Below are 15,430 nucleotides of genomic sequence, written 5' to 3' on the forward strand. Positions count from 1 at the left end.
CTGAGCTTTGAACAAGTGCAACCAGGCAATCTGCCCCCCAGTTGCAGCAGTGCCTTGGCTATCTAGATTCATTTTGCAATGACTAAAAATAAAGTTATTCAACACATCCCATGGAAAATATGAAAGACAGAGGGGCACACTGAGTTTGCCTCTCATGTGCAGAGCTGGGGGGTGGCTGGATTTTTTGTGAGCGTATTGCTGATCCCAAAGTTCTATGTTGAAGTCAGCTTGCATTTGGGCAAAAGATGAGGGAAAGAAGAGCCTTGTGTTTTGTGTCCTGCAGGTGATTAAGGCCGTGGAGGAAGGCTATCGCCTGCCAAGTCCCATGGACTGCCCCGCTGCTCTCTACCAGCTGATGCTCGACTGCTGGCAGAAGGACCGCAACAGCCGGCCCAAGTTTGACGAAATTGTCAGCATGTTGGACAAGCTCATCCGGAACCCCAGCAGCCTCAAGACCTTGGTTAATGCATCAAGCAGGTACAGACTCAGCCCAGAACCATTTCTCAGAGGAAGCTCCTTGTCTGAACACCCACCCCTAGGGCTGGATTCCCTCTGATTATTTAGCCTGAGTGTGTGTTCTTGGGGGAATGTTCCTGCAGCTTTGTTATGTCCAGGGGAGTTGACTCGTATCAACTTTTTCTGTTGCAGCCAAATGAGCAATTCGCTCACCCCAAATGCAGTGCTGCTACGACAAAGAAAATTACAGTGGTCTGTCTTTCAGAAACAGGAGTTTCAGCAGTACTTTGTCTGTGACAAAACTATCTGTGCTCTACTGCAGGGTTAGAGAAGGCAAGGCTTGAGTGCACGAGCTACATAGTAAATACTGCTCCAATTATCTGCCTGTTGACTTTATCTTGGTAGTACAAATGAAAAGTGCCTCTTGGGGAAACTCTTAGGATGTGCAAAGCTTATGGATGTCCAGGTACATCCTTCCACAACTATTCCCAGGCATGCTAGCCACCAGTACAAGTCGTGAGAGTTGTGGTAATTGGAAGAGCAGGTCTCCTGTTACCAAAGTACTGTACACAAACCCTTTGCTAAAACCACATGAAGTGAATAGAACAGCCAGTTTGTATTTAAACATTAATCTGAATAGCTACACTGCTACAAGTAAGATAAACACAATCAAGAAATAAAGCTGCACTTGGGAAGAAAGAGCTAAGTAGTCTTGGAGAGGCTTTTTCTATTTTCACTGTAAGCACACATTTACTTCTGAGCCATCAGTGTTGCTAATCCCACAGTCCCTTTCAAGGTCATAAAGAAGTTATATATAAATATATATATAAATATATATACACATATATTATTGCTATTTCACTGATGGCAGTGGAGTTCCCCAGATTAACCATGGAAAAGGCCCTTCAGGAAAGTTTCTCCTCAGAGAAGGGATAAAAAAAGATGTGTTTTCTTTAAACAGGAATGAGGGAGATAAGATTAGGTTAGACTGGTGGTATGGGCCAAAAGAGATGTACTGCTGTGAGCTTGTGGTCATTTGTCCCCACCCCTTCCAAGTGAGCCTTGCACAGCTGCATGTGGCACATCTCCCCTGCTGCAGCTGGGCATCCCTCTGGTGGCATGGCCCTGTGCATGGTATTTTGTGCACTGAAAGAGAAGAAACCTGAAATTTCTGTTAATTTTTAAATACAAGCTAGATTTGGTTCCTCAGGCTATTTTACATGTGCCATTTACCATCTGAAGAAGAAATTATTAGCAATTAGATGTAATGTCAGTGCCAGCAAACCTGCAGGAAAAGGTTTATGACAGTATAAAATATGTGAGGTTTCTCTTTTTTCAACTCAGAACAGTTATTTTCCAGGCCTGTTACATGGTGTTTCCTGCACTCTTTTATACCAAACTGTTATGCCAGATGAGGAAAATAGGCAGGAAACCATTTCCTTGAGCTGCTAAGCGCTTTGCTGATGTTTTATTCCATGAATGGGTCCATGCAATTCCAAACCTCTCCTTTTCAGAGCTGCTGTGGATATTTTTGATATGGATGAAGCACCTGAACAGTCAGGCTTTGGGGCTGTGCTTCTATTCTCATAGATTGCTGTGCCCAGACCATAGTAATTCCAAATGAATCATAATTTCAATATAGAGCAGCTGTAAAGGATTTTTTTATATATGTAATGTGTTCTTTATGGAAATTCTCATTAATGCAAATAAGGGAGGAAGTCACTCTCTACATTACAGCATGTGCTATGATATCACTAGGTACCTCCTGACATTAGTGATGAAAATCCACTTCTCATTATGATTACTTAGGAGTTTTGAATTTCTCATGTGTATAAAATGTTATGGGAAGCCATTATGTTCTTGGTACTGCAAGTATTCACATTTTATTAGACCCTTCAGCATTGCTATTAAATAAACAAATAATACTAATGTGCTCATAAAATATATGAAGATTCCTGAAGTGCTATAATAATATAATATCCCAGCTCTCCTTCCAGTTGAAAATCTTTTAAGTGTAATAGCCACCATCAGAGGCTGACCTGGAAAATGTTTTTTTTACCTGTTGGTAAAAATCTTTGCTCAGGGCTTGTGTTAGCTGTGTGTCCCCTTTTACAAAGCAGGGAACAGATCTGGTTTCTTTCCTGGCTGACCTTGGACAAGGCCTCTCTGCTCTCTGCACATCATTAGTGGGGTGGTGGACCCTGCTTGTGCCAGGTACTGTGTCAGTGCTCCAGCTGTGGTGAAGGGTTATTATTTGCCTGGATTGCTTCTTCCGTGCGTGGCATAGCTGAGCAGGGAGCAGTTGCCTGGCAGGCTCTGAGGGAGGGTGTGGGAGCAGGAGTGTGCCTTGTTTGCAGGCTGGAGCGTGGCTGGAGCGTTGCTGCTCTCTGCAGGCTCCTTGGATGCTGTCTCCATCCAAGCCCCCCTCCCAGGGACTCTGCAGGAGCAGCCCCTGGACTGTGTAATGCTCCCTGGACTGGGAACAGCTGCCTGCCATCGATGCTGCTGCTGGGAAATGTAATTTGGGTTTCAGCTTCCAGGCTCTGCGCTGCCTTAAGTTAATTATGAGCTTTAAAGGTGGAGGAAGAGAGCAAAGCAGGAGTCATCAAAGCGAAGACTTTGAATTAGGAGTGACTGGGGGAGCCTACTTGTGGCCAGGAGGTAACTGGGGTGGATGCCACTCCTCTCCTCCTCTTTCTGCTTGTGGTGAGGACTGGAAATGGCAGGAGCTAACGCAAGAATGGGTGAGGTTGCAGGTGAAGTGCTGTGTTTGATACATTGCAGATCAAGCCTGCTAGGAGGATTTAGGATGCAGCAATCACTGAAAATGGAGAAAGAGAATCATCTTCACCATAAAAAATGCAAGCAACTTGAGTCATGTCTTGTATCTCTCAATACTGATTTTGTTTGCTTCTTTGTTTTTGCTTACCTTTAGAGTGTCAAACCTGTTGGTGGAGCACAGTCCAGTCGGGAGTGGTGCCTACAGGTCGGTGGGTGAGTGGCTGGAAGCCATCAAAATGGGCCGGTACACAGAGATCTTCATGGAGAATGGATACAGCTCAATGGATGCAGTGGCTCAGGTGACCCTAGAGTGAGTAGTGTCCAGATCATTTTCACCTCATTTCTTGGAATTGCAACGGGAGGAGGGAGGAGAAAGAGAAATCATCCAAGAATATGTAAGGATGAGGCTGCAGAAAGGGAAAGCATTATCCTGTGTTTGCAGTCAGCAGTTTCCTTTACAGCATCTCTATTGATAACAAGTGCAGGCAAGACTAAAATTTACAATTACTACATTGGCAGCCAGTATTTTGTTTCCTTTACTCACAGAAATAAATTAATGCATGAGTTTCTGTAATTGCCAGGCCATCCTCTTGACACACTAGCAGTTGATTATTTGGGATTACCAACAAAATAAACCCTCTACCCTACCAGTAAATGCATAGGTCCCTGCTGAGACAGCCTGGCTTCACAGCAGATGAGCTGGATTCATGGCTGATCTGGATATAAGCAAGTGAACAGTGAAGCCCAGTAAGGTGTGGAAATGCTACTCAGCATAACCAAAAATAGGTAAGAGCTGATGCCAGTGCAAGAGCATCAGCAACCCACAGCTGTAGAGGACAGGCTTCCTGAACAAGACCCTTTCTTCTGAATGTGCCCGTGGCTTTTGCACATGAGTGTGACTGCAGCTGAGGCAACAGCCTTCAAATGACTTGGTAAATGCCTCAGGGTTGCTAATTTGCTATGCTGCACCTTTAATTGCCTGCCTTGCTTGTGAAATTGTGTCAGTACTTTCCTGCTGCTGCCTCAAACTCCCCTCCAAGCCTGCCTTTCTAGCTGGGTTAATTCGAGTTTAGCTTACTGCAGGCATTAAGGCAGAATGGGAAGAATTGCACTCTGCTGCTTTGGAGAAGGTTGTGTCTCCTCTGACCACATGCAGATTGCCACTGCACATACAGAATTGCTTCTGAGGATTAAGAATAAACCAAGAAAAATTCCCCTACTCCACAGAACTGCAGCATTTCCTCCTGTCTGCCCCAGTGCTTGCTGTGGAGCTCGCTGCACAGCACAGGAGTGTGGGGCAGGTCAGTGGCATCCCCATGGAGTTCAGTTTTCCATTACACACACAGAGGGAGTGCAGGAGCCTCTCTGCTCTCACTCTGATGTTATTTGCTCCACCAATACCATCAGTATTTGCCCCTTACACCTGGACTCATCCAGTCTTTTCTCAGCCATTCACATGAAAACCCTGAGTTAGGGATGAAGTCCTCTCCAGCAGCTGTCTGGGGAATCAGGGTACATGGATTCTTACCTGGATCCTCTTTACAGCTCCTGGGACCCTTACATGTTGTTTCCCAGCCTTGTCCTGTAATTCTGTGTCACTTTACTTGGGCTTCCGAGGACTCCACAGTTTAGACTGATAACCTACAAACATGGGCCAAGGAAGAGGGCATCCATCCCCAGGCTGGTCAGAGCCCACGTGGCAGAAATAGCTAGTCAGAGGCTGAATGGGGAAAAGGGGGATAGGATGAAGCAGTAATTTATGGAAAAGAAAAACATTGGAGCATTCCTCTCCACAGTACCACCCCAATCTGATAACCAGAGCAACTTCTGGTAGAAAATGCAGGTTGTCTAAAATCCATCACAGATTTATTGCTGTTTGGCTTAATTATGTCATGTCAAAGAAGAAAATTAGGCTTCTACCATGTTCCTCTTCAGAATTTTCTGTGGTTTGAAGAGCTCTACATGAAAGGCTCAGAAGTAAAATGCTTTTGTTTGGGTCACAGAAAATGTTGACTTGAAACCCAAATTAGTGGGTATTTTCAACAGCAAATTAGAAGTTTACTAAGTAAGTTTACACTTACTTGTGTAACTTTAAGAGGGATCTTACTATCCCTCCTACACTGTCTTAGCATGCCATGCTGCTGACAAACATATTCCTAACCTTCAAATTCCCAATGTGCAACATTTCAGATTATGAAGTAAGATCCTTAATTTGACATTAAAATTTAACTATTTTTCTATGTTTACTCTTTAATATTCTGGAAATTTTAAAAATGTCCCCCCAAAATCTTTTCTGGTGATGCAAAAAGTGCTTTAAAATGGTTTTTCTGATTGGCAATGAACCAAGAAACCAATTACCTGCACAGTTCTAGCCAGAAAGGCGAGTTGGTTTGAAAGGCTTTAAATAAGATTATAGCTGCCAGAGATGCTCTGACTCTCACCAGCTGCAAAGCCCCTCACCATGTCCCAGGATGTCCTCTCTGGCACAAATGTCATCCCACTGGTCCCAGTGGAGACAACATGTCTGAGCTGCTCAGCCTCAGCTTTCTTCTGGGCTTTTAGAACAGCAGAGCAGTGCGAAGGAGCTGATGCCCTTGGGGGAGATTTTGGGTTTGTTGGTGTTTTTTTAAACTGGAAGGAGGCATTTCATGGATCCATCTTCCATCTCAGTTGAAGCTGATAAAATGTTGAAACCTATTCCAGGTAGCTATCCATGTCAGCAGATAAATTCCCCCTGGCCACCCCAGCTGCCTGTGGACAGAGATCCTTGCAGAGATGCCTGCTTGGTTCTTCTCTGTCAGCCCTTTGCATTGCAGAGGTGGCTTGGCAAAAAGGCTTGACCCCACTCAGGTCTATTTTTGGAAAACCTGTGGAAGATTAATCAAAGGCCAAGTAGCCATCCAAATCAAAACTTCTCTCATCCCTCTCAGAAACAGTAAAAAAAAGAAAAAACAGCAGATTCTCAGCTGTTGAAAAAAGAGAAACCATCATAGCAGCTTAAGAGGAAAAGTGTCTTGTAATGAAGTCCTGAATTCAGTCTGATGTACACTGGCAGACTGCCCTTAAAAAATAAAGTAAGGGAGAAAAATGGCTCCTGGTGGGCTCAGCTGAGACTCTCATGGGTTCTGCAGAAAATAAACACTAGAACAAGCAAAGTTCTTTAAAGGTTGATATACAGAGAGGGGTTGGTTTTCTGGAGGTTTTAATTTTTTTCTCCCTGTAAAAGGGAGCAACAAAACATTTTGTACTCTACAAAGGGAGAATTCAGGTTAAATGTTCCTTGTCATTTTTAATAGAGGCAACTGTTCTGTATATTCCAGAGCTGGGACTTGGGGGGATCGGGTGAAAAGATGATCTGAACATCTGAAAGTAGCTTGCTTTCCCCAAATGACATCAGTAAATCAGTCTTTACAACTTAAGAGGTTGCTTTCAAATACCATCCAAATTTATCTTTACCAAATTCAAACCGTGCAGGAGAGAGATGTGGAAATTAGATGGATAACTGCTGCCAGAAGAAGCAGGACAAAACATATGATAAATGTAAAGAATTTCTAAAATCTACTGAAAAAACCCTACTAGTGCTGTAGGAGGAGTTGGCCATGACACTGACAGGACTGGTAATTGTGGGTGCCCAGCTTGTGCTTCTTTACAGGACCTAGTTGAGATAGTTGATGTTCAGCTTTTTTTTTTAAAAAAAAAACCTCCCTCCCCTGGCATGAAAAGCAAAATCCTGATTACCATTCTGATTCTTTCAAACTGATGGCTTGATGCATTTATTCCAGAAAATAGTAGTATTAGTGACAAATTTCTGAAAGCAAAAGATTGAAAATCTAAGATGGATGGATATCACCCCAAGTCCTAAGCTCTGCCTGCTTAAGCAAAGACCTGAAAATGTATGTGTTCAAACAAAGAGTGATTTCTACATTTAGCTCTAATTCTTGCAAAGGGATGAATCACCTTGTGAAAAGTGGAGCCTCACCCTCCACCCTCTCTTTCCAACTGGATATCAGACTTGAAGGGAACCTTTCCAGTGGACCAGACCTGCTCTTTAAACTTGTGGACCACCTAGTGACTTTGAGTGTGTCTGGAGCTCTTTCAATCCACTGCAAGAATAACTTTACCAGGACAATACTCAACAATAGATAGATCCATGACATGAGTTTCAGTCTGACCCTTGACTGGACCAATTACTAACCATGTGGACTACATATTTTCACCTTTTGAAAGATCTGTACTCACTGAATCTCAGGACACCCTGTTGTTTGTTATTAGATGAAGAGCTCTGAATATTTGTAATAATGTGTTGTGTTGCTTTGCATTGTATATATTTTTCTTCTAAAATAAAATAAATTATTTATTAAAAGTTATACTGGATGAAGAACATTTAAGAGTTCACCTGCTCCAGATGCTTATTCTTAACCTAAAATCTCAGTCCTGGGATTTTGATGCTGTGTCTGCTTCTAAACAAATTCTCATCTTGTAATCAAGTAAAATGGGAATTATGAATAAGAGCAGATGAACTCTTAAAACAAATTTTTTTAAGTCCTCATTTCATGCAAATGTCCCTAGCAAGCAGATTCCTCTCTCTTTAGCATCGTCTGAAGGTCCTTGAGGTTCTTCTTGTTTCCCCTCATTCTGACAACTAACTCCATGAGTAGTCCCAGTCTGCATGGGCAGCAGTAGTTACACCACGTGCAGAAGAGTGGTGAGATCTGCCCTGGATGGGAGAGGAAATACAAAATTCCTGTGGTAGGCTGGCGGCTGCTGACCTCGGAGATCTTTCAGGACTGTGGCCCTTTTGCTTGCATGACTAAACTGGCTGGTGAGGGGGTTGTATTTTGTGTGGCAATCCAGTCCTAGTCTACACTGTGTTTGGCAAACTGGTCCATGGTGTATAAGTAGTTCTATTTGTAAATAAAATGTTTTAAACCTATTTCTTACAACATGGAGACTGTGAATTCAACCCTTGCAAATGGAGGCTATTGCAGGGAAGGGGATACTGTGTTGTCACTGGCATGTTGCAGCTGGGCTTCCATGCAAGGCAGTGGTAAGAGAGCAGCATGCATGCAGCTGTGCACAGGCTGCTTGGGATGAGCTGACACCAATTTTCCCCTTTATTTTCACAGCTTTTCAGTCAACTTAGGGAAGCCTTTTAATACCTTGTTGGCAAGTGATTCAAATTCCTGCCTGCTTTAATGTCCAGTCCTACATGAATGAAAGAAGTGAAAAGATAAGCTTCCTCCCTAAAATAAGAGTAAAAGTTGTCTCATGGCTGGGGAGGCCAAGTATTTTGAAGCAGGGAGAGCACCCAGCACATGGGTGCACAGGTCTCCACTGCAGAGGCACACTCAGAACCCAACACCAGGGGTCAGGTCACTTCCACACCAAGGAGCAGCCTGAACCCTGTGCCCACAGGTCTCAGTTGTGCCTTTTCCTGCAGGGAATGCACATTTTTATTGTAAAGCCCCAGAGGGTGTCTGCACACATCTCCTGTGCAGAGCTGAGCCCAGTGAAATTTCCATTTGGATGCAGTAACAGGAGCCAGGGAGCTCTGGACTGGAGCTTAAAGGTAGTTGTTCTTGCAGCCCTTCAGCACAGAAGCTGTTGGGGATTTTTTGTCCCCAAACCAACTGATTTGTGCACCCAGTTCTGTTCAAATTTGTCTTCTGCCTTACACCACTTTAGGTGCTTCAGCACTGGATGCATGGGAGAATGCAACGTGCTGTAAATCATGCTTGAAACATCAAAATTAAAGCTCCTGCATTCTCTAGGCAGTTTTTAGAAAGTTGTCCTTGATATGTGCAAGGTGGCTTTTGAATAAAGCTGCTGATTTTTATACTTGGCAAGAATCTGGTTCAGGAACTGTGTCTTCTGGTTCATCTTTGCTGAGGTGCAAGACCCCACAAAAGTGTTTTTCCCCTCTCTGAGGAGTCCCCCATGCTTTTGGCTGGTGGCTTCACATTTGAGAGGATTTGATATTCAAAAAAAAAAAAAAAAAGACTGAATCCCTGGTGAGCAGTTAATGTATTGAAACCAGAAACTCTTTTTTCTTCTTTCTCTTTTGTAAATCAATGAGACACTCCTCAAGGATATTGAGTTAAGGGGATTCAATATGGGGAGAAAAAAAGGCTGTGTAGTGAACTGGGTGGGGGGTTTATTGGACTGATGGGGCTGTGTGTGAAAGGCCAAGACACGCATGCTTTTCTCTGAGTCTGAGGCTGTTTTTTTCTAGCATAACGTGCGAGAGTGTCAGAAATTATACATCTGTGAAATACGTGGTACTGGATTTTCAAAAGAGCTCAGCTTGCACTTTAGATACCTGGAAAAAAAAAAGCTGATTTTTCAAAAAGTGCCAGCAGAGCAGGACTCAGCAGGGGAAAGATGGATGTTGTCTCTTTTAAAAACCAGGTCCTATACTGTGTTGGTTTTGGGGGTTGGTTTGTTTTTTAGTTTCTTTTTTTTTTTTTTTTTTTGATCTCTGGTGTGAACTTCCAACTGTGCTGTGTACATAAAATAAATTGCATGTAACAATAGCATTACTTCATTTTCCTTCATTATTAAGATGGCTTGCTGAACTAGTTTCACAATTCAGTGGAGGCAGAAATGAAAGCATGTCCCCCTGAGAAGGTAGACACCTTTTGCAGGTGCTGCAGCCTTTTCTCTGCCAGGTAAGGAGCACTGCTGATGTGTCTCATTGACCTCCTTTGCTCTGTGCCCCTTACGTTATGATTTCCCTTTGCATCATCAAGAAGCATTGCTGAAAAAGGGTACAATAATGAAATTATGTGTTTAGCCTGAAGCAAAAAACTTGGTATTTTCCAAATCAAAAGGCAGAAAACATGACAGTCCTTGGAGAAGTACAGATGTAGCTTTTGGCTCCAACTAGTTTATGTGCTAATGTATTAGCCTTCACTCAAGACTGCTTTTTATTCAAAGTAGCGTTCATCTGTGTAATTTGTGAACATGGAAGATTGGTTGTTACTTGCACAGGAGTTTCTGTCCAGAATGTGAAGCTGCTGAGAGAGGCACACCTCCATGGGTAGCTCAAGTGAAAATGTTTTGGTGCTCCTTGCACCCTGTGCTCTCCTGCAGCCCAGCACACAGCCCTGCAGTGAACTGTAGGCCAGGTTTACAGTTGTGTCTCAGGTGATGGTTGGGCTCCCAGGTGTTGCTGGGGATTTCCAGCCTTTGCATGAATGCAGCAGTGTTGTTTTAAAAAGCAGCTGCGTGATCAAGGACACATCTCTGTGGCTTTTGATGCAGAACTTTCTCCTAAAGAGTTGCACACAGGGTGTCAGCAGCTTGGGGATTCACAAGTGTCTCAGCAGGACCACAAGGCACAACTTAGAAACATCTTTAATTCACTCCAGTGTGGAGGTAGAAAGTGCGGGACTGATATTTTTCTATCAGTGGAAGTCTTCAGACAAAACACCACATCTCTTATGGTCAACTTGCTTCTCTAAGAGCTTCTGTGTCTTGGGCTGGAAACATGTATGCAACTGTCTTGATGCTTCTGCTGAGCTTTTATTCCTACAATTTCTTTGTTAACGCTTTTCTACCCAGTAAGAAATTTCTGCAATTACACTCTGCCATAACTGATGGCTTTATCTGGCTTAGAGGTGTCGTTGATAACCCAAGGTCCTGCTGTGCTATCTCCAGGAGATGATTTGTCCCACTCCTGTCTTTGGATGGGATAAACTGTATAACCTGGAGGTGCCTCTTAATGCCATTCATGTGAATCACATGAAAGTGATTACCTTCATCTATACACCTGAATTTTGGAGGGTGGAGTTGATGACAAACAATCTTTCCTCCTGATCCTGCATTTTACATTAACTGCCTTATTTTGCAGCTTTCCTGTAGTGGTAGCCCAGTAGGCAGAATCAACACAAATGCTCTTGGCATCTAGAATTCACCTCTCCAAAGCAAAACCAAATGTGGGTTTATGGCAAGATTTGCAAAGACACAAAGGGGAGCTGCTTTGCTAATTCTTGTTGACTTTAAGGAGTCATCAGGATGGTGGCCGCACTCGAGGCTTTTGCCATTTGTGTTTCTTTGGCTTTCCCTCATCTGAAGAGGAAGAAAGCACGGATTGACCTCACTGCTCATATCCAAGATCAAATACCAGCCTCTCCCATGAGAAGAGGAAACAGCAACACGGGCTTTCTTACCTGGCTTTCCTCTTGGAAATAGGACTTTTCACACCTAGCAGAATCCTTGGCCAAAGATGATACTGGCACTTTGCTGTCTGGCCTTTCTCCTTGGTCAGCGAGGTGATCTCATTCAAATCACATCACCTCTCTGAGGTGCTGTCAGCCATAAAAATAAAAAAAATTAAAAAAAAAAAGAAAAAATTTACAAATGGGGAAAATGAAACCTGCCAACTAAACTTGGCTCTGGGAGCTGCCAGTGATAACAGGTAGGCACTGGCAGCAGCAGCGCATGCGGCGCGTGGTGTGCGCGGCGACGTGTGCCATGGAACCAACGTCTGCTTTCTCCCACAGGGATTTGAGGCGTCTGGGAGTGACACTTGTTGGTCACCAGAAGAAGATAATGAACAGCCTTCAGGAGATGAAGGTCCAGTTGGTGAATGGGATGGTGCCGTTGTAACACGGTTTTTAAAGTTGCTTCCTCAAGTGGGTCGGTCCTGCACTTTGTACTCTAGCCCTGAGATTTATTTTGAGTAAAAAAACCAAGAAAAGATAAAAAGGGGAATTCAGTGGTTTCTATTACTGAAGGACATTGGCCTCTGCTGCAGCATTTCTAAAGCAGTGTTTGACTAAAGTTTTGCTTTTCTTCCTATTTGTGTCCTCATTTTCATGAAGTCAATGTAAGATGCATGGAACGTGGAAACGAATCTGCTGCACATGAGGTTAACCAGTCTCTTGAGCTTCAGCGGTGATGACAAGCCTTCCACCACGTGTTGTCTGTACATGGGAGGTACATATATATATATATAGCACCTTTGTATACTGAATTACAGCAGCACATGGTAATGCTTCCAAGGACTGACTTGAATGGCAGATTTTTGTGGCCGTTCATGGACTCCCAATAGCTGCAGTTTGCTGAAGTATAACTTCGAGTCTTACTTGTCTACAGAAGTGTATTGAAGAGCAATATGATTAGATTATTTCTCGATAGATATTTTGTTTTGTAAATTTAAAGAAAAGAAAAATAATGCTGTCACACAGCATTAAGTTATAGAGAAAACTAGCATATAAACATGTTGCTTGCTCCGTGGCAAATACAATACAGGGTGTATATTTTGTTTTCCTCCTTCTGTGTTATCAAGTTCTTTTTATTTGCTCTTTGGGGAGGGTGATACATGTTGAAGATGTATATACTGTACAGTTTGCTACTCATCAGGTACAAGACTGGGACTCTTTCCTTGGTTTGTTCCTTTTTTCCTCCCTCTTTTACTGAGTCTCCGTTTTGTGTTACCCCCATGCTTTGTATTTTTGCTGCAGTTTGGTTTGATCAACACATAAAGCCTTCAGGAGTTTTCATTATGTATATGAGGTAGAAGGAAGTTGCTTAAATAAAAGATGTTGCCCCCGCCCCCTTCCTTTACACCATGGGTTGAGGACATCCAGAAGAAGAGAAGTAAAACATCTGGTTCTTGATGGCCTCCAGCAACAACGTGGCATCGATTTTCTGTGTCCTGGCCAAAGGTGGCATGGGATTGCCTCTGCACAGGTGCTTCAGCCCAGTAGCCATCACCCAGTGCAGCCATCACCTCTGTTCCCGGAGCCCAGGAGAGAAAGCATGAGGTGGTTTTAGCTGGAAGGAGGGAATTTTGTTGTTCCTTTTCTGATGATGTTGGTTAAGGCCTGCGGCACAGTTTGGAAATGAGCCTGTGGCATCCAGTGTGGAGATTTTGTAGTATTTCCCCCACAGTGGTGGGAGTGGGATTATTTTTGGAACTGTACTGTCCCAAGCTGTCTCTCAGCATTCTAGGCTTGCTGTGGACCTGGCCACTTTGTGACAGGGCACTGAGGGGAGGGGAGAGCAGAGCAGCCAACATGGTCACAGCGATGGCATCCTGAGGGCAAGGAGATGCCATTCACCTGGGGCTGGCACAGCTCAGATCAGGACTTGGCTGTAGCTGGGGCTCAATGTAGCCATTAAAGCCCATGGCTGGCACTTTCAGAGGGACCTGAGCGCAACCCAATCCCCTGGGAATCAAATCAAGAAGTATTTTGGGATTGTCCTCCTATTTTTATTGTAGATAGGATTAAACTGCACAATTAATTTGGTATTCATAGATTGGGCTTTTATTTTGTGAAGACTTTGATAAGGATTTTAAAACAGCTCAGTGGATTGCAAGGGTTTGTTATTTCTGTAAATGTATTGCTTCCTTAGAGTTTGGATAGCATCTTGTGTCATCCCTCCTTAGCAATAACATCAATATATAGAGTTGCTGTAGCTCCCTTCATCCCCAGTGCTGCAGAGCCAAGCCCAAAGAGCTCAAAGAGCCAAAAGGAGGCCTGTGTCCTTCATGTCTCACAGAAACAGGTGTTGCAAGGCACCTGAAGCTGTTTCAAAGTATTTCTTTCATTTCCCCCAGCCTTTGGATGAGATTTGATACACAGAATGTTTTTTTTTAAAGAAGGGAAGCACCTAGGAGAAGAGATTGAGCGGTTTTTTCCTTAGCAGCGGGGCTTCTTCAGGCAATATTTTCCTTTCCTGAAATGGCCCTCTCCGCCTCTGCAACTGCTGAGTTCCTCAGGAATCAGGAGAAATAGGAGGGAAAAGAGCCACAGCGAGGCCTAACAAATCTTGATAGTGTCATTTCTCATCTCGTTGTTTCATTTTGGCAGCCACCAGACCACAAAAGAGGAAGAGGGTATCAAGACATAACAATTTCGGTGCGGAAAAGAGATTTGTCATATAATAAATAAGATTATTAGAGCTGTCAGCAGAAGAGTCTTGAGATTATTTGTGCCTCCCTGTCTGCAACACTTGGGAAAATACATGTAGGAAGACAGAAATAGCTCATTTCACCAGGAGGAATCGTTCGTTTGCCTGCATCCATCGGTGGCACTGAAATGCTGTGTGCAAATATGTGGCACTTTCTGCCCATCTTCTCCACTCAATCCTGTCCTGTTGGCTCTGTGGGAGGAGTTGAACTTGGTCCCTTTTTTTTCCTGGGCTCTTAAAAGCAAAATCCTCTTTTCATCACTTGTATTTCTGGAATACCTACCAGATTCTGGAGTAACGTTCAAAATGACAAACCAGTGGAAAACAAAACTGTTCTTAAGCCAGACTGCATTTGTAAATTGGGAACCTCTTCTTGCTTCCTCCAATAAATAAATAAATAACTTTTTCTATTTATTTCAAGAGCTGTTCTTGCTACAGATCTCTGTATAATGGACCTTGTCTTGGGGCTAAAAATAAAAGGTTGTTTTAATGTGTAGGGTCCAAAGGGTACAGCTTCTATGTCCATGAGCAAATCACAGAGACAATGGAGGTTTTCAGTTCCCATCCAAAAGCTGCAAGAACTTTGTCATGATTTTATGTATTGGGGTGCAGCAGAACGAGATGTCAGCAACATTTGGCTGGTTATGTTCCTGGAAAGGGCTGTAGGTGGATTTCCTGCCCATGGTAAGTCCAAGCACTTTGCTTTCCCAGCTCACTACTGCTGCAGCTGAGCCAATGGATTCAATTTTTTCCAGCATATTTCGCTGATAATTGAGAAGGAGGTATTTCAAAGGATCCAAAAGGTGGACAGGCTTTTATTGATACAGTTTTTCATTTTGGGAGAAGAAATGGCTTGTGTCGACTGACGCCTTTTCATTGTGTAGCAACCACTTGGAAAAACTACTTCAGCATTAAAAAGGAAGACTGATATAAAAGGGAGAAAAATCAGTTCAAAATTTTATTTATTCCTGCTATATGTTAATAGTGAGAAGAATAAAAAATAAAGGTCAAATTTTTTGTCTATTCAGTGTTGAATATAATGTAGAAAGTCCCAGTGTGCAAGAAATTGTGACTCCTTGGACTGCTGTGGACTTGAAATTAGATGTTAAGGCAGGTGTAAAATACATCAGTAGCAGTCTTAAGATTAACACTTAGTTGCCAATCCTTTAATGTAATTCCTTAGTTCAGGTAGGGCAGGAGCTGGTGCATCCAGTGCTGCCAGAGCTGCAGTCTCTGTCTCAGCTCCTTGCATCAGTGTTTTAACTCATAGGAG

General features: G+C 43.2%; 1 protein-coding gene across 10 annotated transcripts in view; it reads left to right on the forward strand.

Moving 5' to 3' along the window:
• Window positions 1-15,169, forward strand: part of EPHA5 (EPH receptor A5) — a 194,012-nt gene extending 178,843 nt beyond the window's left edge. For 7 of the 10 annotated variants that reach the window (XM_064711003.1, XM_064711008.1, XM_064711004.1 and 4 more), the window contains 3 exons: window positions 284-477; window positions 3,392-3,547; window positions 11,742-15,169. In XM_064711003.1, the coding sequence (XP_064567073.1) occupies window positions 284-477; window positions 3,392-3,547; window positions 11,742-11,847 (456 nt within the window). In that variant the 3' untranslated portion in view covers window positions 11,848-15,169. Of the gene's footprint in view, window positions 1-283; window positions 478-3,391; window positions 3,552-7,183; window positions 7,394-11,741 lie in introns of those variants that run through there. The other 3 variants (XM_064711005.1, XM_064711006.1, XM_064711011.1) reach the window with 2 other exon arrangements.
• Window positions 15,170-15,430: the final 261 nt, after the last annotated feature.

This window comes from Zonotrichia leucophrys, chromosome 4, assembly GCF_028769735.1.
Source record: "Zonotrichia leucophrys gambelii isolate GWCS_2022_RI chromosome 4, RI_Zleu_2.0, whole genome shotgun sequence".
Lineage (NCBI taxonomy): Eukaryota > Metazoa > Chordata > Aves > Passeriformes > Passerellidae > Zonotrichia > Zonotrichia leucophrys.